Genomic DNA, 25,000 nt, shown 5'->3' on the forward strand with positions numbered 1-25,000 from the left:
CGCTGTTTTAGTGTGGATGTGTTGTAACCCTCCCCCCTGTGAGAGAGAGAGGGACGCACACACGTTACCTTTTATCTGTTCTGATTATTTGTCAACAAAACTTAACTTTATATTTCACGCACGACTTGAAGCGGAGAGTTGTACTACGACATAACAGAGAGAAAACAGACGCAAGGATAGGACAGAAGGACACAGATTGCTAGAGGGGAGAAGGGGAGAAGCTGAGGAGGGAGAGAAAGAAGAAAGGGTGAGGGCGGGGGGACAGAGGAGGGAGGAAAGACATAGAAAGCCGGTGAAGTCGTGAGTGAGAAGCAAAAAAAGAAGAGGATGAAAAGAGGGAGAATAAAAGACAGTAGGTGAAAGAGGAGCAGAGAGAAAGAGAGTGAAGCTGACGGGAGAGTGGGAGAAGAGAAGAGGACAGGGAGGGAGTTGGTCACCCCTGTAGTTCTGCTCTGAGGGGGTCTGGACCTGCTACCTCTCCTAATGAGCACCGCAGAGAGAGTGTGTTTGCAGCTGCATTCAAGTGTGCATGACATCGTGTGTGTTGTAGTGTGCAGATGTCTATCTGTGTCCGGGTCTTTGTATGTATGAAAGTGTGTGTTGTGTTTGTGTGACGGTTGTGTGTGTGTGCATGCGCTCTGGTGCATCTATGCTTGTGAGGACCTCTTTGAGTGTTAGACCTTGAGACGTTGGCGGACCCTCTCTTCTTCATCGGGTAGTTTGAGGGGCAAGATTTAGTTTGAGGTTTGAGGTTGAAGTTGGGTTTCGAGCGTCAGACTGAGACTTTTTTCTCCAGCCGTCTCGTTCTGAATGTCTGTATGTGGGATCTGAAGCAACGCTGTGTTTCTCACGGAATAATGAGATTATTGAGTTTAGACCTCCTACCCATTGTGTGTGTGTGTGTGTGTGTGTGTGTGTGTGTGTGTGTGTGTGTGTGAGAGAGAGAGAGAGAGAGAGAAATTGAGTGTAAAAGAAAGTAAGATGGAGGTGGAACTGGTTATTAATGCAGAGCTCGCTGCTCTGACAGCAGTGTAATCCTGAGCAGGATTAGCATGCTAATAGCGACTGGACCTCATCAGGAACTTCACAAGACCTACTCCTGTGTGTGTGTGTGTGTGTGTGTGTGTGTGTGAGAGGGTTTGCATGTGTACAACAAAGGGAGAGAGTGTGTGTGTGTCCTTAGGTTGCAGATGAGTCATGTTGTGACTCAGACTTCTTTTAGAAGAGTGTGGAAGTTTCTGAAAGTCTTCCCACTTTCACATGTGTGGCATTAGAAGCTGAACACACACACACACACACACACACACACACACACACACAAATACACACACAAATACACACACAACTGGACATTGAAAATAGATTAATGTTGTGTGTCACAATTAAAACTATTATTGAACCTGCATTGTTTATGTCCGAGCACAACCAGAGCCCGAACCACGGCAGCAGTTTTGAGCCTGAACCCGATTTTAAAAACCCGAATTTCCACTTTAAAGAATACATACAGACATGCGCCTCCTCTTACTGAATGTTCAGCACAGAGTGTGTGTGTGTGTGTGTGTGTGTGTGTGTGTGTGTGTGTGTGTGACATCTGTGTGTTCTTTAATGCAGACCTAAAGGTTATAGGAGCCGGTCTCCTATTGATTTATGTAGCAGATAATTGAAGTCACAATAGAAAACACATCCTTCCCTTTAAGTCTTGTGTGTTTGTGTGTTTGTGTGTTTGTGTGTTTGTGTGTTATGCGTCACCTTCTAAGTTTCTATTTTGTGTGTGTGGGAGGCCAGGGGAGTTAACGAGTCCCTTTACAGGAGCAGAGAACTGGTTATGAAAAGTGTGGGGCGACGGTTCAAAATGAGAAGTTACCACACACACACATGCACGCACGCACGCAAGCACGCACGCACGCAAGCACGCACGCATGCACGCATGCGCACACACACACACACACACACACACACACACACACACACACACACACACACACACACACACACACACACACACACACACACACATATTTGCCCCAGCTGTGTGTTATTCTAACAAACCTCTGTCTGCTTACTCTTATTATCCAGTGTTACTGGGGTGGCAGTAATGCCATTTAGTATTTAGCCAGTGAGTTTCTCTGCCGCAGGGTGTGTTTATGTGTGTGTGTATGTGTGTGTGTGTGTGTGTGTGTGTGTGTGTGAGTTATACATTGAGGCAGATGCCATATGTTGGCATATGTTTTTAAATGACTTAATGGGAATATTTGGCATGTTACCTGACAGTGGATTTAATATGAGTTAACTAAGAGACGAGATAGGAACACACACATGCATACACGAGTCAGTCCTGCCCACCACACACACACACACACACACACACACACACACACACACACACACACACACACACATATATATATTCCATCATCTTACCTTTTTGAAAGTTCTTTCTCAGTCCAGCTATTCATTTGTTTAAAATAACTGTCGCTGTTTTAATTGAAAAACAAAAGCAGAATTAGGATGAAAACTGTCATCGGGACTTTTAATTGGAGAGGGTTTTGGACTTAATTGAAAAAACAAGTTTGAAGCAGCACATTGATCGAAGGCCTGGCGCACCTTTCTGCAGCTGGAACCACATGTTTGATTTACGGAGCAGCAGGTACTGAAGGAAAAATGTTCGACAAGCTCTCGCGTAGATGAATTGATTCTTAATTGGCTGCGAACTAATCAGATTGCTGCTCCTTACTCTCACTGCTGAAGGGAATTAGTTTTCGATAAATAATTTTTATTTGGCCAGAACACAAGATGAGAGATTCATCCCAGCTCATCAAAGCTTTACAAAATAAGCAGAAATATTTATTTATTATTATTTTTGATTACCTTTCTTAATGCTACTCACTCAGCACTTCCCATCGGCGTATATTATAATCATTACAAATATTACAATATTACAATAGTAACATAATTAATCATAATCTTTGGCATACTTTTTAAAATAAAAAAAATAAAAAAATGTTTTTTAGTGTTCTTTCATGCGTTTCAATATACATACTTTATATTCAAATACAATGTGATGTTTTAATTAGAGCTTTTTCACATGTTGCCACTAACGGTGAAGGTTTGGTTAATTTTAGACAACTAAATCTACTTCATTATTATTATTAAGTTGAAAAATAAAACAAATGATTGGTGCCGTCAAAGAGGATATTGCAAGAGCAGAGTGAACAAAATGTTTGGACAGTTGGATGCAAACATGTTGCTCAAGAATAAAAGACGACACGATGACAAACAGCCCAACAACAAAAACAATGCTGTGTGTGTGTGTGTGTGTGTGTGTGGGTGACATCATATCAATATTTTATTATATTGGTTACAGGAATGTTAATTAGCAGAGATGAAGGGATTCTGCTTGTTTTGGTGTCACATTAATTCATGCACGCACAGAGACATTAACATACATTAATGCTCTCACCCTCACAGCTAAATCTCAAACACCTCTGCACCCACACACAGTATACTGCGCCGTATGTGGTCATGCATGTGTACAGCATACACTGACACACACACACACACACACACACACACACACTCACACCGACCTGATCAGACCAGAGGAGCAGTGTTACATTTTCATTATGCAAATGTTCCAACACACAACATTTGTGTGTAATTATGTTTGTGTGTTTGTGTCAATGAGACACAGGGAAGGGAGGTGTTGCACTGATTTCTAAACTAGATCGGGGACATTGACACACATACACACACAAACACACACACACACACACACACACACACACACACACACACACACACACACACACACACACAAACACACACGCGCAAACAGTCTTGCCTACTGCTGTAAGCTACTTCCCCCTCTCATCCCCTGATTGTGGTCTTAAAATTGCAGATCTGATATTGAATATTGATGCTAGATCCCCCACAGCCCCCCCCCACACACACAGCCCCCCCACCCCGCCTGTTTATAACTACGTTCTAATGAGATCACTTTGATTTCTTTCCATTTCTAATGAGATCACTGAACAATGAGGGGGCGATAAAGACTAATTATCTCAGTATTGATTAATTTATAACAGCTATTTTCATATCTTTAAGATAAATTGTGTTTTTCCTAGTTTCCTCAGACTGCTGGAGGTTGTTTTTCAAACAGACTTCAGATAGGGCGGAGGGGTGCCTTCTTCCTTTTTTTTTAAAGTTGTATTTCCCAGTTGATGTAAGTCTTGCTTCAAGAGGCACAATCCAAACGATAACATACATTTCTTCATTTTACATTTTAGGGTGTAGTAGGCTGTGTGTATATCACTGTCTGGACAGAGAATTAAGTCTAAATCTAAAAGAATGACATGTTTACAGTGTTACACCAGGAGTACCGTGTCTATGTTTCAGAGATTGTGTCTTATGACGACGGCCACATACATCCGAAGCTTCAAGAATTCCTGATGCGTTAGAAATCATCTAGTTGGTGACACGTAACATTCTTGGTATAACAAGACGAAGAGCTGGTGGGTTTGTGAGGCTGTACTCATGAGCTAAATGCTAATGCCAGCATGCTAACATTCTCACAATGACGATACTAAAAGGCAGAAGTTAAGAAGCTAACCATCTTAGCATGCTAACATTTGCTAGTTAGCACTAAACTTGAAGTACATTAGTTGTGCAGGTATTTGGTCACAAACTTAAGTATTGTGGCTCAGGAGGTAGAGTGGTTGTCCACCGTCGGCGTGTCAGTTGTTCGATCCCCAGTCCTGCAGTCAGCATATCAAAGTGTCCTCGGGCAAGATACTGAACACCAAATTGCTCCCGATGGCCAACGGTGTGTGTGAATAGTTATCACTACTGATGAGCTGATGTGCACCTTGTATGGTAGCCTCTGACTCTGTGTGAATGGGTGAATGGGTGAATGGGTGAATGAGATGTGTTGTAAAGCGCTTTGAGTGATTGGAAAGATTGGAAAGATTGGAAAGATTGGAAAAGCGTTATATAAAAGCAGTCCATTTACCATTTATTGGACACATACTATGTATACACATATACTACGATTCTTCCTGAAACGTGAACCTCATGGTGGCGCTAGAAGCAAAGTCAGGGTGTTAGGATTCATCATCTGAACCATGAATATCTGTACCAAGTTTCATGGCAATCGATCCAATAGTTGAGACATTTATGTACCCTACATGTTTGTCCAACTACTGATCAGAATCGTCTTCATTTACATCTGCATCAGTACGTTTCTGGTATTGTGTAGCACCTCAAGTGCACTGAATTACTTCTCGGGAGTCTACAAGCATGTTACAGCTTGAGTTGGAAACAAGACGAAGAAGTTCTCCTGTTGTTTTGATGAGGTTCAAACTGACAACTGCGCTCTCGGGAGATGACGGCAACACAGAGAAACAGAAAAAATATAAAAAAGTAGAAGCATATTAAGTGATGTCATGAATAAAGCAATGACGTTCCCCATTTCAAATGCTTCAAAACATATTAAAATGGTTGTGTGTCAAAGCATATGTCTAATTAGGGAAGCGCAGTTCTGTATGTGGATGTGTGCTCCGGGCGAGCAGAGAAGGTTAATGTGCTGGAAAATGTGTCTTATCCGGGCCATGAAATAACGATGAGACTCTGTGACTTAATCATGTTGACACATAAAGCTTTCTCTTCATCTACCCATCACTCCCTCTCACATAAAGGCATACCCTCTCTCACCCCGTCTCTTCTCTTCTCTGATAAACAGTGACAGTGTCTGTCTTGCACTGGCTCTTTCAATTCATGCTGATAACTCAATTAGTAATTATAATAGTGTTAACAATACCGGAGCGGCTTATAAAGGCTCAGTTTTCAAAAACGGAGAACTTCATAGAAATCCAGAGCGTACTTAAGGTGTGGTTTAAAAACATGTGGGGTATAGAACTTAACCACAAATGTGGTGAATAACAAAGGTCCATAATATCAAACCCCATTTTTAATTGTTTTTATGAACAGCATCAGCTATTCAATGTATTTGCACTTTGTAATTTCCTTTCTGTGTGGCATTTTTAATTGGTACTGCTGGAATATGCCTTTGCTATATTCAATCCAGATGGCATACCCACACGTGTAATGTGAAAAAAAAGGTATTTGGAAGAGGAAGTATAGTTGTTGGTAATGTTGACAAGATTAATCCTGGGTTTTGTTTGATTGCACTAGTTCCTCTGTTGCGTTTGTGACAGTACTTCATGGAGGCTTGTTTGCTGCCCCAGTGGTTGATTCACTTGTCATTTCAATTTGATTACACCAGCTGAGTTTTGAGAGCTGTCTTCACATAGATCCGTACGTCTTCCTTGTTGAGCGGCTGGCTGTTCATGGACCACCAAAGATGTGTCATCTGTTAAATGTCTGCATCTTTTTCTCTTTGTGTTCAGGTGGCTGTACATTTGAGGAGTCGTACAGCAGCTGCGGTTACAGCGTTTCTCTCGGAACCAATGGATTTACCTGGGAACAAGTCAACTCCTGGGAAAAACCCACCATGGACCCCGCCTTGCCTACTGGTAGGATCCTACGCATGTCTCTCTGTGTTTCTGTTCAAGCTGTCTGTATATGATCTGTTAGTGATGGTGGGGACACACACATTACGAGTGTTGGTTATGATCTGGACACCACGAGGCCAGTTGGTGTCGACAGCCGGTAGATAAAATCAAGCAGTATTTGTTGTTTAATGATTGCAATAATTTGCGTTCTGATTCACTGCTCCTATTTTAAATATTCTCAAAACAGTTTGGGGAAAATTAGACTCGGAGTAGAGCCGCTGCTGCTTTACGCTGAAAGGAGCCAGTTGAGGTGGTTCATCTAGTAAGGAGCCACCTGGGCGCCTCCCTAGGGAGGTGTTCCAGGCACGTCCAGCTGGGAGGAGACCCCGGGGAAGACTCAGGACTCGGTGGAGAGATTATATCTCCTCACTGGCCTGGGAAGGCCTGTGTTTTCGGGTCTAATCCCGATTTTAGATTCGGTACTGATTAAAAAGAAGCTGCTGATACTGTATTAAATTCTACATTTGACCAGTTTCATACCAGAAATGACAAAACAATCACTCACAAAACTCATATTTGTTAAAGTCGTGGATAAGAAAGTTTCAAATACATCAGTAGAAAGGGTCAGCGTGTTAACTTCTCTTTACATCTCCATTTTTCCTTCTGTCCATCTGAGTTGGCAGACTGATATAACTCGGTAGACAGATCGTGACGTGACCCCAGCTGGGTCTCTCTCTCTCCGCCTGTCAAACGCCAAATGGCAATCAGACGGCCCGTCTATCCATTTCATTCTCTCACACACTTCTGCCCTTTTGCTATCTCTCGCCCACTCTCTCAAAACTCTCACACAGACACACATGCTTGTCCCCAATTCTCTCTCTCTCTCTTTTGCATTTTCTGTCTCTTGCATTTCTCTCCCTCATTCTCTCTCTTCTTCTCTTTCAATTCTTTTATTTGTCTGACCTGAGTAGAGTCAAAATTCACATTCAAATTATCCAAAAGGCCGGTAAGGGCAATGCAAATCTGCCACAATGTGTTTTAAAAATCCAGCCTGGGTAAAGCCTGAGGGTGTGACGTAGATGGGAAGTGTTCCAGTTGTGATTAAACTGTTTGGTGTCTGATTTCTGATTGCTTTTTTTAGCCTGCTTTTTTAAAATGTAGATTGTACTGTTACTCTGGTCAGAAATTGGTGTCAGGAAGTCGACTGTGAATGCACTCAGCCAGAATAGGTCGAGGTCAGTGATGTAATAATGTACTGCGCTGCTGCCAAGAGGAGAGCCGCGAGAGAGAACCTTTCTACAGACCCCGTGTTTGACTCAGCTGCAGTAACAGACAGTTTTGTCAAAGGGAACGCTCACCAGCTACATGTGCATCTTCCTGTTGGCTCATATAAACACGTTCTTCACTAGTTAAGACATTACGATCATCACAGAGAAGTGTATTTCTATCTTTGTCTTTCTTGCTGCTCATCGTATCGTTCTCACGTTGCGCTCAAATGATCCTATTCCCTATTGCTTCTTCCCTCCATCACACATTATCTCTCTGTCATGTCAATTACAGCTCTCATATATCATCATCATCGCTCCCTTTCTCTCTTCCTCCATCATTGTCTCTGACATGTCACAAGTGGTGGAGAGAAAGATCTGTCAGCCTCAGCCTCCATGATCTGGTACTGAAGATCTGATACGATTGAACAGGCATGATCGCTATGCCAGTCTGTCTCTCCGTATGTCTCATGTCAGTTATCTGTCTCATCTATCGGGGCGGGGCGGGGGTTGTCGAGGGCAATAGCCATCACGTCCTATAAGCCCTTCTCATCATAGACAACTCAGCGACTTCACGCTGCCCTGACCGCTATAGATCTGATAAGGCAGGACAAGAACAAATTGTCTGTCAGTCTCTCGTCTGCCTCTCGCTTTAAGTCAGATGTTAAGTATGCTGATGTACTTATACTGGAACTCGGATGGCTATATAAAGAATCAGTGCCATGTTGCATCAATACACAGCCTTTACTGTCAACATACAAATACCTTTCCCTTGTGATTTCCAGCTGCATGTTTCCTCAGAGCTCTCTAGGTTTGGGGACAGCATGTACACGTATGCAGGAGCAAATAAGCTTCTTGCTTTTGTCTCTTTGCTCCCGTTATCGACACAGTTATCATATAATCCTCTTTCTCGCCTCACCTCCATAATATTGATGCGTGTGATACGGTTGTCATAGAGCGTAACCTACACTCGACAGTTTGTAGATTTGACAAGATTGGATTGGCACTATCGCTCTCTCCATCTCTCTCTCTCTTCCCCTACATTTAGACATCGTTGTCATTTAGTCCATAGTCCTGACACTTTATAGATTTCAGAGTTATGCATGATTGGTTTGAAATGAATGTTTCGTTAACTTCTTTTTTTCATCATCTCTGTTTTTGCCCATGGAATAACATAATCAACACCCCTGACGATTTATAGATGTGACAATATTGGACGGGCTTGAATGTTTTTCTCTCTCTCATCACCGACAAATAGACATAATAATCTCTGAGTTCTTGAGAGTTCATTAATTCGATGCTAAAACCTGTTTTAATTCATACATTTAGAAATATGACGTACATTGAAAGCCAAACCTGTAAACTGAGCCCAAAGACGTAGACGTAGATGCACACCCACATGTGTAGGATATTATTTTGTGCAATCATGATGCAACTTCATATGTTTGCTGTCATGTAGGCCAAAGGTCAGGTATGTGAGACTATACACACACCCATAAATGAACACCTCTGGTATTTGTAGCTAAACTCTGGCTAGCATTTAAAAAAATAAATAACAATAAACATTATTCACCACAGTACATTTATTTTTTGCTTTCACAAAGCCACATCGCCAAAAGAAACCAGATGCTTTTCTTTGACTGCCTGCCTTGCCCTACACACACACACACACACACACACACACACACACACACACACACACACACACACACACACACACACACACACACACACACACACAAACACACACAGACTTCTTATTACCTTCAAACCCCAGGCTGAGCAAGACAAACTCACACAAGCAGCAAACATCAAGCATCAAAGCCAGTCGATGTTTTGAGCACCCATCAACACGGCCACGATCTGAAACGTGAAAAATGATCAGAGAGGGGAGTTAGAGTGAGAAGGGGGAAGAGTAGAGATGAGTAAAATACACAGAGGGAGAGAGAGATGGCAAGATTATTGCAAGAAATGTATTAATAAATGAAAAAATAGAGAAAGCATATGAAAGCGTAATCAACGAAAAGTATGTGTTTGACATGATATGTGTGTGTGCGTACAGTACAGGGCTTTGTTTGTCACATACATGATTGTGCAAGTATATGCACATTAATACACTGTGTCACAACCCAAATAGAAAGAGAGACATCATATGCCATTGCACACGTTTAAAGCATAAATCCAAACTGTGTGATGGAGACGCTGAATGTGAATACCTCCTCCATGAAGACGCAGTGAAGAGAAAATGTGGATGACAGACAGTGAAAAAAGGTAAAAGGTGAAATACTAGTAAAAAAAAAACTGAACTGAAGGAGTTTTGAGATTTTCTTCAATTAAAAAAGGTAGGGATATAAGAACAGACGAGACAAAACAAAAATGGAGGGACTTTGAAAGAATGCAGAGTGAAAGCGAGATAGTGCTTGACTGCAGGCACACGGAGACTGAGAGATAGCCTCTGCTCGCTGTAGAACACAAAGACAGACTTCAGACAGCCATGCAAATGGGGAAAAAAAGGCACAAAGGAGGCGTATAGACAAGCATCCAGAAAGATAGACGAGGGAGACAGAAGTAGTGAAAGAAGCCAACAAAAAGGAGACGAGGACAGAGGCGGACGCGCAGACACAAAGGCAGAAAGAGCTCTCCTTAATGACTCTTACTTACTTTTTGTTACTAACTCTTCCGTTCGAAAAGGCAATTTCTTCTACAGACAATTGAACATACGTAATGTTTGAAAAGTGGTCTTAGTAGTTTGTTGTAGTGGTGTTCAATGTCACTATCTAAAGCTTTGATTGGTGACCACTATGGTGCAGAACGACTCACACACAGTCAGAGGAAAGCAGCTGATTCATCACTGATGGAAGCTATTATCAACACATCCAGTGTGTGTGTGTGTGTGTGTGTGTGTGTGTGTGTGTGTGTGTGTGTGTGTGTGCTCTCCTGTTGTCTCTGGTTCTACATCATATATTTGTTTGTCTTTGTGAATGTCGTTTATTCTGGAAAGAGGCAGCGTTCTAAAGCGGTAACAACCTGTCTCTGCGGCACCAGAATTGTGTGTTTTTGAAGTGAGAATGACAGAAACGTGTTCGTTTGTGGTTTGAACAATGACAGGAAATCTCTTTTCTAGCCTTTCCTGTGAATTAGATGGAGTGGATGAAGATTTAATGATCCCTGAAGGGAAATTGAGCTGTTGCAGCGGCTGAGACAAGAAAGCAGAGAGGAAGAGAATATAAAGAGAGCGTTCAAGATAATATTGAGAGTAATTACAAGAGAAGAACACTGTATTAATAATAACAGACACAGATAAAAAGGTCTTTACTGACAGGTTTACAATTTAAAAGTGTGAAATTAACTATTCACACTAGCATTGTTAGCCTCACATACAGAGCTCTAAAGTAAATGGACTCCATTTATAAAGCTATTTTCTATTCTTAGCGACCCCTCAAGTGCTTTACAACAGCCTTCACACACACACACACACACACACACACACACACACACACACACACACACACACACACTGGTAGCAGAGGCTACCATACAAGATGCCACCTGCTCAGGAGCGATAAACATTCACACACACACCGACACAATTTGGGAATCAGTATCTTGCCCGAGGACATTTCGACATAGGCTGGACATGGATGGAACGACGGACTTTTTGATTAGTGCTCCCTCCTGAGCCACAGCCTCCCCTGGAAGTGCATAAAAAAGCCATTTACAAAAGTGCATTTGTTAGTCTCCAACATAATCACACATGCAGATGGAAGAAATGTAATCAGTGCAAATGCTTGTGAATTCACGTGCTGAAAGTCTTTGTATTTCTTTAATTATACAAACTAAGCAGTTGGAATATGACGTGCAATGACAGGGACTACTCTGTTCAAAACTCCATTTTGAATATAGTAGACATGTCTGCTTGCATTCTGTTTCTACTCACAACTTGGCACTATGATTCTCCAACATTGATACCGTACATGTGGGCACAGAGTGCTACCAGGATATCGGAGACCCATTGTGCTCATGTGTGACATGCAATACACCTGCAAAATGGCTGTTGTTGCACACGTGCACAGGTGTTGTCGGTTATTCTGGCTGAGTGGACCTCTGCTCTGGTGTGAGTGAGGCAGACCTGCTCTGATAATTATGTGTCACCCAAACTCCTCAGACGAATAGCTGCGAACAAAGTCGTCCTGTCAACTGGAGAGTGAGGGAGCTGTCAGTCTGCACACACTCACACAGTTCTGAAAGGAGGTCTAATTAGGCACATGTGAACACACCTATGTGGGTGAACCCTCGCTGTGTGAGGCCTATAAATGCAACATGCAATTTTGAATTGTATGCGATATAATTATAATTACGTCACAGAGAATATTTCCACAGTCAAACCTGAGGAAAGTGCTTCAATCATGTGTAACGTGACTGAATTCAGCTGATCGGTTCATTCAATCAGTCCCTTCCCGCCCCTCTGACACCACCCAGGGGTGTCACAGTAAACCTCTTTAAGCCTTTTCAGTGTTCTCATATAAATTCTCTATCCCAGCTGCATTCCTCCTATTGAGTCTTTTTTTTCTGAGTTTGACTTTTCTGTCACTTTTCTTTTCTTGCACAAATCCTCCCTTTCCTTCGCCGTTTTGCAGTCCTGCGAAAGTTTGACAGCCGAATGAAATATGCAGTATTTTTTCCCACCTCCTTCGGGTTTAAGGTGATTTTAAAGACAGCTATAAACCAGAGTTCAGCTAGCAATGCTAGAGGTGTGTGAGTGTGTGTTTGTGGGTGTACCCTGTCATCTGTAGTGTTGATGATCCAGGACCCGAACCGTGTTGCAGAAAGCCTTCCAGCTCTGCCTGTCTCCCCTCAGTCCTCTCTCTCTCTCTCTGTCTATCGGAGGCTACGCATCGAGTCGGAGCTATGACTAGATATTATCTCTTCTCTCTCTTCTCTCTAATCTCTCTATCTTCTCTCTGATCTCTCTCTCTGTCTCTCTCTCTCTCTTCTCTCTCTCTCTCTCTCTCTTCTCTCTCTCTCTCTCTCTCTCTCTCCACACCTCGTTCTCCCAGACATTCATTCCTCCTGGGGCGTCTTCGTCCTAAATTTGCCTCTCAGTTTCCATTGATGTTATTTTTTTCGCGATTTGACAGCTTGACAGAAAAAGTATGTTTGAACTACGGTGAATGTCTCAAGTTGTATCTTGACATTTTCCCTCTATCTGTGCGTGTTTTCATCTCAGTGTGTGTGTGTGTGTGTGTTTCTGCTCCTGCTCGTCAGTGAGGCATCTTATTTTCCTTAGAGAGGCTGAAAACAAATCAGTCCTAATCAGAGAGTACCTCGCAATTCAGTCGTGACACATATTTACCAGACAGACACACACACACACTATCATGCCTCGTTTAAAACTGCCATCAGTAATAGACTTCTGAATTATAGCGTGTCACAGCGGTATAGCATAAATTCTGTGTATGTGTGTGTGTCAAGTGGCTGCTGATGGCTACAGAGGTTAAATATCCAGTCCGCTTTTTAGGTCGCCGCCAGCGATTTGAGGGCCCTTGTCGGGGCCGGCTTGATTGCATTTGTGATTTGTGGGCGGGCGGGAAGCAGCGAGGCAGGGTTGGAGAAATGACAAATGGTGCAAAGCCATAATAACACATTGACAGGGTGACAGACAGCCACTGTGTAAAAACTTACGTTATTTGCAGTGTTAATTGAGAGAAAGCTGCAAGTGTTTAGCTTCGGTTTTCAAAGGAGAGAAGACGGAGAAGTGGCAGCTCTGGGGTTACATCGCACAAGAGAGATAGATAAGGAAATGGCATCACACTTTTATGATATACAGTATATTGCAGGCCAGTTTACCTGTCAGACATTTTCTTTAAAGAAAATCTCCCTTCTTTGGTTTTGTGTGAGATTCTAGATCTTGTGTTTTGTGCAGATGGCGGATGCACACTGCAAGCTTAATCCTTGCAGAAGTCTGCAGGGTAAGTGGCCCGATTAATGACAGGCAGAATATTTAAATGCTTTATTAAGGAAGCAACAGCCTTGAGCAAAGTAACTTTAATTATATTAACATTAAATAACAAGCGCAAGCACTGTCCCTCGTTGTCTGCATCTGGTGCTTGTTTGTGCATGTGGGAGAAGGAGCTGGATGCATCCTGAATTCATTTATGAAGTCAAGTGGGGATGAAGTGATGCTATTTATCTTTTGAACAAGGAACCTTTTACAATTTAAATACATGCAGTTAGTGATCGTCCCACTTGTTCAGGTCAGGACTATGCAATTGGTGAATAAAATATAGTCTCAGAACTTCTTGAAACTCCATTCTTCTGCAAACTTTCCCAAGATAAATAATGCCAAGTAAAAGAAAGAGTCCTCTTAAATTTTAAAGAGCCCTTTCCTTTTAGGATAAGCAAGGATGATTTTGATTCACAGCTCCCATTGAAATGCGCTCGGAGAGCTGTGTGGAGCTGTCACTCTCTTTCAGAGTGAAGCCATTATAGCAGTGTTATACATCCACAGAGAGAGAGAGTGTGTGAGATGAAGATAGATGGATTACCTGACTGGTAAAAAAATCCCTTTGTAACTCGGCTAGAACAGATAGAGCTGTCAGTGACAGACGCAGAAATTATAGTAGGAGGTAAGAAAGACGGGAAGGTTGATTAAAGAGGGAAGATGGGAGGATGATTGTATAGTTGGCTGAACAGATAATTGCTTTATATAGGAAGAACAGGTATGTCAGGGTTCATACCGGATCAGAATACCAAGAGATGCTTTCCAAATCCAAATGATTCTTTATATATACTCAAGAGATGTTGGGGATTTAAAATAAATTGATAATATAGCTATATCTTCTACAACTTTAGACATTTGTTTTGGCATTAGCTGTTTGAGATCAACCTATAAGGCATCTGAATCAGACAATAGGAGGGAAAGGAGTTACTTTTGAAGACATGGTGGATGAAATGTATAGAAGACATCAATGAGGATGGATGAGTAGAGCTATTTTGGTTTGCTTTAAAGAACCTGGATTCATGGATTCTTAGATACAGCAAAATCTCATTTCCACTTACTCTTTACTGTTTCCTATCTCCTGTTTGGATTTTTCTTTGCCCTGTCTCTTCTCAGAGTTAATCTAATTGGCTATTTCTCCTCCTTGTTTCTCTTTAGAGAGTAGATTGAATCGGTCCTTCTCCAGAGTTCACGCTTGAGACAATCGTACCATCTGTTCTTTCTCATTAGTTTATCTTTGCTAGTCTGCTTGACTTTAAAGACCTTTCCCAAATGGATCCATTCCCTTCACAATGGTCAGTCGGTGAACATGAAGCAAACTCACATCAGTCGAGGGCAAACAGGGAACCAGTAGCGCCGCAAAATAATCTGTAGACTCAAACCCCTCCACTGTCCATCTGTAATCTCTGTCGGTTTCTCATATTGACGCTCTCTTCCACACATGTCTTTCGTCGCTCACAGAGCCAGCGTTGAATAGCTCGCTTCCAATCCACAAACTGGTATTGGACAGTGTTTTTATTTCATTGGTTCATACACTGCCCGTCCAAAACAAAAGTCACCACCTGGATTTAACTAAGCGAATCGGTACGAGCCTTCCATTGGATAATTACTGCAGTGATTAATATGTTTCTTAAACAACCGTGTCGGAAGACAAATCCTGTGGTCGTGGAAAGGATGTGAATCAGTTTCAGAAAGGTCACATTATTGGCCTGCGTCAAGCAAAGGAAACAACTAAGGAGACGAAACTACTAAAATGGGGTTAAGAACTGTCCAGCGCGTTATTAAAACCTGGAAGGAACGTGGTGAACCATCGTCTTCGAGGAAGTAATGTGGTCGGAAAAAACTCTTGAATGATCGGAGATCACTTAAACGTTTGATGGACTCATATCTCAAGAAATCATCAGCAGAACTCAAGTGAATGTGAAAGTAAGAATATTTCCACACAAACAATGCGAAGGGAACTCAAGGGATCGGGACTAAACAGCTGTGTAGCCATAAGAAAACCACTGATCAGTGAGGCTAATCAGAAAAAAGGCTTCAATTTGCTCGGGAGCTTAAAGATTGGACTCTGGAGCAAGAAGAAGGTCATGTGGTCTGATGATCCAGATTTACCTTGTTCCAGAGTGATGGCGCATCAGGGTGAGAAGAGAGGCGGATGAAGTGACGCACCCATCATGCCTCGTGCCTCTCTCATCATCAATACAAGATCTTGGTGGAAAATGAATGCAACTCTGGACGGAAATAAATGTTGTGACATTGCAGAAGCTCCTCGAAACGATGCCACGACGAATGCGTGCCGTACTCAAAGCTAAAGGCGATCCAGCAAAATATTAGAGTGTGCAACGGGCAGTGTATGTCCTCATAGAGAAGATCAGACTGGCTCTAGAAAACTCTTCTGTTTGGAGTCTGGAGAAGTTGTTTGGTGTGTGTGTGTGTGTGTGTGTGTGTGTGTGTGTGTGTGTGTGTGTGTGTGCGTGTGTGATTAATGTGTGTAATACCAGAGGACTATACACTACTTTTTGGCAGCCTTTATCGCTCCATAGTAATGTGGGTTCATAGATGAATTAAATGACATCGGATCTCACTTCTTTATGCCCCTTTTTCGTTTTTTTATTTTTCTCATTTTAAACTCTTTAAATTCTCCAATACACACAGAATCCACAAACACAATATGCGTGTGAATGTAGAGGCTATCTGTGTCCAGCTATTCCAAATAGAACCAAGAAAACAACAGACTGAATAACACACACACAATTTATCAGGGGGAGCAATGAATGCCCATTTTTAAGACCAAGCCACCATATAAAAGCCTTGGATCACAGAAGTAATGGGTCTCTGTAGGCCAGTGATAACTCTCTCTGTTTATATGTGTGTGTGGGTGTGTGTGTGTGTGTGTGTGTGTGTGTGTGTGTGTGTGTGTGTGTGTGTGTGTGAGAGAGAGAGGGAGAGAGGCAGCCTGAATGGGACAAACACTGAGAGAAAGGCAATAATGAAAATGACAGACAACCTGGAAGAAAAAGTGGTGATAACCACAAAGAGAGAGAGAATCAGAAAGATATCATTGACAGTCTCTTTTTCATTTTCCATCTCTGCCAGCTCCATCTGATCTGAGCCCCTGATGTGTTTCTTGCTTCATTTGCAGTTAGTGGTTAGATTATATACCCCACACCCAGCTGTGGGCTCCATATTACAGTGCGAGTGAGTCAAATGTGCCTCTGAGGCCGCTGACGGTGTGTGTGTGTGTGTGTGTGTGTGTGTGTGTGTGTGTGTGTGTGTGTGTGTGTGTGTGTGTGTGTGTGTGCATGTGTTTTTTCAAGGCAGCATTGATGGCCAGAGATTTTCTCCTTGAGGCGAATGGAGAGGAAATAAGCTCTTCTGGAACAATAGGTATAGCCTAATGTCTTATGCAGAGCGATGACTATTATCTCTCTTTGAATCACAGACTTTATTAAGAAGTAGTCACCGGGATGTGTCCCATTGGTTAGTGGACTACGGTTTGGCAGCCTTGAGTCTGGCCGTCGCCATCTTGTTTTTCATGTGTCACCATCTTGGTTTTGAGAGGGTGGAGCAAACTACAACTGAACGCTGACGACCAACATGTTACAATGAACTGTCATGAACTGAAATCACACCGTGAGAGTGTTTAAGATGTAAGATGAGAACATTGAGAACACACAGAGCGGACACCGGCAATCACAGGGTAGCCCGATCCCCAAAGCAGACGCTGCTCTATCGTTATTCTATCAAAATGAACATCATGCTGTATTGAAGGAAAATTGAACATAAACTTGTCAGGAAAATGTTTCATGAGGTAATAAATCAAACCTTTTTCTAACAGACTTGCATAAAAACCACACTTCTTTTGGCAACCAGTGGAGTCCCTTCCTTCTGGACATTAAGGCACGTCTGCTTTGAACCTAATTTGGGGAAATTCTCTATTTTTAAAAAGCTGTCGACTCACATAAAGTATTTTCTTTTTTCTTTGGACAACAGCTATACAGTTTGTGAAAGAAAAATAATATCAGTGACTTATTAATCAAGAAAAGAGGGTCTGGAATGGCACCCGTTTTTTAATGTAACTAGAAGGCCATTCGGAGAGTGCAGAACTCTGCCATGTTCACAGAAGTGAAAATGTATTTGTGTTTTGGATCCGCTCCAAAAGGTAATGGGTTCTCTCTTTGCCTGTGCAAGAACCTTCTACTAAGTGTAATGACAATTGGGCCAGTAGTTTCTATGTAATCCTGCTGACAAACAAACAGAAAACATGGCGGAGGTAACTATATTATGCTGTTCTCTACATTCAAGGAGCTCTAGAGCCAGAAACTCTCTGTTATGAGAAAGAATTGTTGCATGAAATTCCTGCCAATATTTCAAAACCCCAGATCGGTCCATCAATAAGAAGCTTCTCCTGTGGAAGCAGACGTCTTCAGAGGTCTCAGCTTTGTTAAATGCACCTTTCACTTGAATGCAGCGCACTTTAAAGGCCTTGGAAATATTTCTACACACGTAATGATGCATGGCAGCCGGTAATGAATACAGCGTAAAATATTTCATCACCAACATACAGCACACCAAATCTTATTTATATAGATACAGACATCAGCTCACTAAAGGGCACGTGATCAGAAGCAGATGTGAGAAGGCAGGCGTGAAAGTGGCATTTATGCACTTGGCATGCACAAACTCTTGCACAGTCATATTATTCTTATTGTTTATTGATGTGTGCGAGGTAATCTATAAAGGCAGTAAACCTGGCAGGAGTGAAACATGGCTGTGCATTAAGTCTATCATGGCCACGCTGGTGACTGGGATGGAGAACATGAAATTTTAATGGCGGGATTTAAACACAGTCATATGCAGTACAGAGAGAAACCTGGCCATAATAAATACAGCAAGGCCCCACAACATTCAGAGCTGGCTTTCATTTGCACCTCCAGGCTCATGGAAACAACCTCGATAGGATGTCACAATATCTTAGAGACACGTGACCATTGTGTGTGGAAATGAGAATTCTAGATCTGATATGAGTTTAGGCATTTAATGCTCATTTTCAATCTTATGAACAACCAACACTTCTGTTCTACTTTAATTTCCTTCTAACTCCTTAAAAATCCTCATCAAGCTCGCCTGGTAAAGTGGGCGACCCAATCGCACCTGCGGGTCATCACATCTAATAATAATACATTTGATTTATAAAGCGCTTTTATAAGGTACTCAAAGACGCTTTACATGCACATATAACATTAGAAATGACATACACATAGAAGTAATTACACATTCAAAGCAGATCTGAAGAGGTGTGTTTGGGGAGTGAGTTCCAGAGGGAGGGGGGGCGGCGATGGAGAAGGCTCTGTCACCCCCAGGTCCGGAGCTCGGTCCTCTGTGGCAGGGACAGGAGGTTGGCGTCGGAGGAACGGAGGGTGCGAGAGGGAGTGTGGTGATGGAGCAGGTCGGTGAGGTAGGAGGGGGCCTGGTTGTGGAGGGCTTTGTAGGTGAGGAGGAGGATTTTAAAATGGATGCGTTGGGGGACTGGGAGCCGGTAGAGGTTCTGCAGGACGGGGGTGATGTGGTCACGGGAGCGGGTGTGGGTGAGGAGACGGACGCAGAGTTTTGGATGGCGTGCCGTAGAGGAGGCTGTTGCAGTACTCGAGTCTCCCTCCCTCCCTCGTTCATCTTTTACTCTTTTAGGCAAAGTTTCTCGTCCCATCATTGATTCCATGACTCATAACTCAGTAATGGAACATGTGACCACCGCCTTTTCACTCCAGTGCTGAGCTGTTAAACGCTGACAGCCTACTAATATTGACAATGAACCATTTAATATCAATATTTCATGTACCTGCTAGCATGCTAGTGGGTTATTGGCCTGTGGGGCTCGGAGGATGTTTAGTACCCGGAGGCCTGCTCACAGTTCTCTGCTGTTCTTACTTCCTGTGCTGCGAGTGTCTCTCTCTCTGTGTCTATTGTTGAGCGTGTCTTTCTGTGTCTCAAACTGAATCTTTTTAAACATACATTTTTGCTATGCTGCTCACATATACGTCTATAAACCAACATGCACGGTGGCTTAAAGGCAGAATGTGCATGCACAAACACACATTTGCAAAGCCTCCTAAATACATGCATAAATATAAAATCACTCATGCATAGGGACACACACATTTAGACAAACATAAACAAAGTTACTGTAGGTCAGTGCACATAAAGAGATACACACATAATAAATGAATGTGACACAAACGTGCACCGACAGTAACGGTTGTAGACGCACTCAGTACACACAGTATGCATCTCTTCAGCTTCCCTCAGATGCATCAAAGACAACACGTCTTCTCGGATGTCATTCAAAGACATGAACTTAGGAACATTGAAATGCTCAGAGCCTGGTATATAAGTGCAGAGCAGTCGTTACATTTGTGAAGGTCGTGCAGCACAGACATCATCCAGACAACAATGAGACCGCCTCATTCATCAGGCTGATCATCCTGAGCCGACATCGTTAGTTATTCTGCAAATGTGTTTTCTGTACTGTTTATTGAATCATTTCAAAACATTTTCCTCTCACAGCGAGTTTTAATTTGATGTCTAATCAGCATGAGAATACTTAAAACCAAGTCTAAGCTAATTTGTTTGTGTTTTATATACGTCTATTCTACTTCTTCTTTCTCTCTTCTTTCTCACCTGTCCACCCCTCCGTCCTCTCTCTCTCTCTGTCTCTCTCTCTCCTCTCTCTCTCTCTCTCTCTGTCTGTCTCACTCTCTCTCATCCGTCATCGCTCCTCTCTCTCTCTCTGTCTCTCTCTGTTATCTCTGTCTCTCTTTTTTCTCTCTCTATTTTTGATCTCTGGTTTTTCTGTCTCTTCCTTCTCTTCGTACTCTCTTTATCCTCTCTTTATCTATCTATCTCTCTCTCTCTCTCTATCTCGCAATAGATAGATAGATAAAAAATATAAATATAAATATCTCTATCTATAAAATCGCTGGAGATCTCTCGGTCTCCTCTCTCTCTCTTCTCTCCTCTTATCTCTCTCCTCTCTCCTCTCTCTCTTCTCTCTCTCTCTCTCTCTCTCTCTCTCTCTCTCTCTCTCTCTCTCTCTCTCTCTCTGTCTCTGTCTCTCTCTTGCTCAGTGTGACTTCTCAAATGAGGCTTGAGAAGGCAAATAACCAAGATGGGAAATGTGTTGAAATGCAGAAGTCATTAAAAAGCCAATTACCCACAGGTTCAGTGCTACAGGGAGGAGATCAGGGAATAGTGGAGAGCAATCGTAAACTTAGTGATATATGGAAACCAAATAGCTCTGTGTGTGTGTGTGTGTGTGTGTGTGTGCAGGTGTGTGTGTGTGTGTGTGTGCAGGTGTTCCCTGTACACCGTGTGTGTTGGATTTTGTGCCTTTGTATTTGTTGTGCAACATTTGTTAGTGTGTATCTGTATTTGTGAGCTGTGCAGGCCACTTTGTGTGTGTGTGTGTGTGTGTGTGTGTGTGTGTGTGTGTGTGTGTGTGTGTGTGAATCAATGTCCCAATGAGAAACGGATGCTTAATTCACTGTGTCATAAATCTGCCTTGCAGGGAACAATATTAAACTTTATTACCATTTTTCACGTTCACTTTACACTCCGTGAGAGTCGTCTATCACTGAGGAAACACACACTCATACACACACACACACACACACACACACACTCGCAGTGCAATACAAGCCGGTATGTGTGAGGTCAAACACAACTCACACATTGTGTGTATGTGGACACACACTCACGGCCCCCCCTCCTCCAGCCATACGGAGCTTTACCATTTCATTCCATACACACATCATCGTCCACTGGTAATTATCTCTGGACTCCAGAGACGCGGGTAAAGATCACATAATTACACTCACACACACACACCTCGGATCCACACGCGCTACACTGAGCAGTCGTCAGCCCTGTGGGGTCGTCTTCATGAGAGGGAAATATCACTGAACTTCAGCTGTTTTATGAAACTTTTATGAAAAGGCCAAATTGAGTTTTGACTGTGAGATGAGTGAAAATGTGCTGCTGTGACTATGACTTTGCTCTTCTGGCTTTATGTCGGTGCTATTTACTACGACTACACACTCATCAATGTTCATCTGTTGTGCCTGGGCCGAGGCCAACAGTGAAGCGCATGCTGACGAAGTAAGAGATAACATTCGGTTTCACCCTCTTTGGCCAAAAACAGTTTACGGGTAAAAGTGTCTTCTCAACACTTTGTACTGGCAGAAGCCAACGTGCACAATGTGTCACAGCTTTAAAGGAAAAGTGTGGAATCTGTTGGACACTTTGCTGGAGTTCTGTTCTCGTTGTCATCGGAACACTTTAACCTCTAATCACACCTGTCAACCCTCCTGTTGTTCCCGGGATTATCCCGTATTTTTAACCTTTAAAAAGAAAAGAAAAAGGAGATCGATGGAGACGCAGCTGTACCTGCCAAACAAGTTAAAACTTTATGGAAGTACCAAATGAGAGGAGACCTTCCCTTATTTATTAAAAGCAGAGTCGGGACAACTCGTGCTTTTTGTAAAGTGTGCCATTCAGATGTTAGCATCGCACACGGCAGAATAAGCGTCCAAGCACAAGTACGTCCAAGAGGCACAAACATACTCTCCGGAGTCCGGCAAAAAATGTCCCTTATTTTGAAATTCCAATGTTGACAGGTATGTGTGTGTGTGTGTGTGTGCGTGTGTGTGTGTGCGTGTGTGTGTGTGTGTGTGTGTGTGTGTGTGTGTGTGCGTGTGTGTGTGTGTGTGTGTGTGTGCGTGTGTGTGTGTGCGTGTGTGTGTGTGTGTGTGTGTGTGTGTGTGTGTGTGTGTGTGTGTGTGTGTGTGTGTGTGTGTGTGTGTGTAGCTTGTTGCCTTCTTCTGTCACCTTCTTTATTGTTGGCTTCTTCTTCATCTTGTGAAAGCTTTCATTTTTATCCATTTTGTGCTTTTTCTGCCGGATCAATTTGTCAGTATTTGGATAGTTGAACTTTTCTTTCCTGTTCTCCCACTCTCTCTTCTGTCACTCTCTTTTCTTCTGTCCCTTTAACCCTCTCTTGCTTGATACATAGTGACATCTAATGCCTGCACACACTCTTCTAGCTACATGTTGTTTCCCCCGACACACACACACTCATGATATTGACGAATGATGCACCCGGGGGCAAAAACATAACCTCCCATCCATTGTCTCCAGAGTCAGCAGTCACATGCTCAGTCTTCGATCTCCTATAGGTCAACCCACCGTGACCCACACAGCAAGGTCTTTTGGGATTTAGAGTTCCCACGGGTCAAATCTAGCAGAGGGATTTACTGTATGGATTTACATGTCTATAGCTGTGTGTGTGTGACTTATAGGCTCACTATTGATTAGCTATCTATGAGGAAGCAGAGAGGTCTTCCCTGAAGGCCTGATCAATAATGCCAATCTCTCTGTCTTTACCACCCTATTAGGAACGGATTATAGCAGCTTCACAATAGCCTGCAGGCATGTGTGTTTGTGTGTGTGTGTGTGTGTGTGTGTGTGTGTGTGTGTGTGTTAGACACTTCCATTCCTTCCTTATTTAACAGCAGAAACCCTATGAACAGACGTCACTGTCTGAATACAGATTTGTGGAGGTATGCACCATCCACAAGGCTCTATCTGTTTGGGGGTCCAACCTAAATGATATTATGCATTCCTGCTTTTATTTGATAGTGAGAGATAAAGGTTGAGGCATGTCCTCCCCCCCCCTGAGAGGGGAGGACATGCAGCAGAGCGGCCCTGAGCCCGACTGGGACCCGGCCTGCTGCAGTAAGGACTCCGCCTGAACGCTACACGCTCTACTTGCAGATCTAACCAATTAATCAAATATTAATCGCGATCTAGATTTTTTGGCTTCCCCCAGTTAAATGAACACGATCGACCGCTCATCGAAAACTTTCCTGAACGTGGCGGCTGCAGACAGAGCAGAAGAGTGATACACAACTGAGAGCACACAGGAAAAGACGAAAATGTACTCAATTCATTTTCTAAGTGTTATTTTGATGCAAAGATTTGCACATTAGCAGGAATGTAGCACAACATGGAAGTGAAAGCAGTAATTGTGATTATTGTTTTGGCCGTAGTCGTGCAGCCCTACCTTCCATTGCACATAGAAAGGATGTGAACCTCGTGATAACGGCATCAGAGCAGAACCACCCTGCAGCATCGGTGGGGAATAAACAGCTGTTTTGCAGGTGTGTCAGGATGCATCTTGCTAATACGCTATCTGCATTACTGACAGGTGCTTCATTGAGGAGTAAGGTCTTGATGGTTGGTAACTAGTCAGTCTATTCAATAAATAGATACACACACTTCAACTGATCCACTTTAATATGTAAGTGTGTGTATAAGTGTCTGAGCCGCTTCAGACGGAGCAGCCAGCCAACACCATGTGTGTGTATCTGATGCAGATAGTGTCACTTCAGGGTCCCTCAACTCATTCATAATAAACCTCTGTGGTGACAACATATCTCATACTCAACATCTTTATACCCACCTGTGAGCCTCATTAACATTTGGACGTAGCATTGGGGAGTAGACTTCAGTTTAGCTCAGAGACTGGTTGTTCGCAACATCCTGTCCCATCAGGGAGCCTCCCCGTACGACCGCGATGTCACGTGGGGCATCTGAGCAGCTCCACTCGTGTCATAAAGCTCCCCCTGACCCGCATTCTTCATAGGCCCGCGTTGACCTTTAGAGGAGGATGTCCTCGTCTTCGTCAGTGTCTGAAAATGTTGGGTTGTGAGCCTGTAAAGCTCTGTGACGATGAGCTACACAAATACACTTGTTAGGACATGGTCAAGTGTGTTAAACACTTGACCAGGAGTGCAGACATGTGCTATATTATATACAGAAAGTGCATCGAGTGGAGCTATACACTATAAATATGTAACAAACAGTGATGGTACATATATGTACTCTACTCATACTCATCACAGCGCCATGGTTGCTATCTCCACACGTTGGAATAACAAACCACCCAGAGAAGAACAGTTGGTGTATAAGAAAAGTTGACAAAACATAAGATGTAAAAATAAAACAGCCACAGGAGCTGCGTGATAGACGTTTCCAGGCCACATGTGGACACACATTGTCTCACTACGCCATCAAATCACATCTCTATCGCTGGATTTCAAAAAACCCGTCCAAATTACAAATGTAAACCGAGCTCTTAGATGCTTAAAGAACCGCCAGAGATCCTCGCTCAG

At 42.9% G+C, this 25,000-nt stretch overlaps 1 protein-coding gene across 11 annotated transcripts in view; it reads left to right on the forward strand.

The window, feature by feature from the left end:
- ptprt (protein tyrosine phosphatase receptor type T) overlaps window positions 1-25,000 on the forward strand; it is a 275,177-nt gene that overhangs the window by 28,026 nt on the left and 222,151 nt on the right. For all 11 annotated transcript variants that reach the window (XM_029431023.1, XM_029431025.1, XM_029431026.1 and 8 more), the window contains exon 2: window positions 6,405-6,530. In XM_029431023.1, coding sequence (XP_029286883.1) covers window positions 6,405-6,530 — 126 coding nt within the window. The remainder of the gene's footprint in view (window positions 1-6,404; window positions 6,531-25,000) is intronic.

This window comes from Cottoperca gobio, chromosome 5, assembly GCF_900634415.1.
Source record: "Cottoperca gobio chromosome 5, fCotGob3.1, whole genome shotgun sequence".
Classification (NCBI taxonomy): Eukaryota; Metazoa; Chordata; class Actinopteri; order Perciformes; family Bovichtidae; genus Cottoperca; species Cottoperca gobio.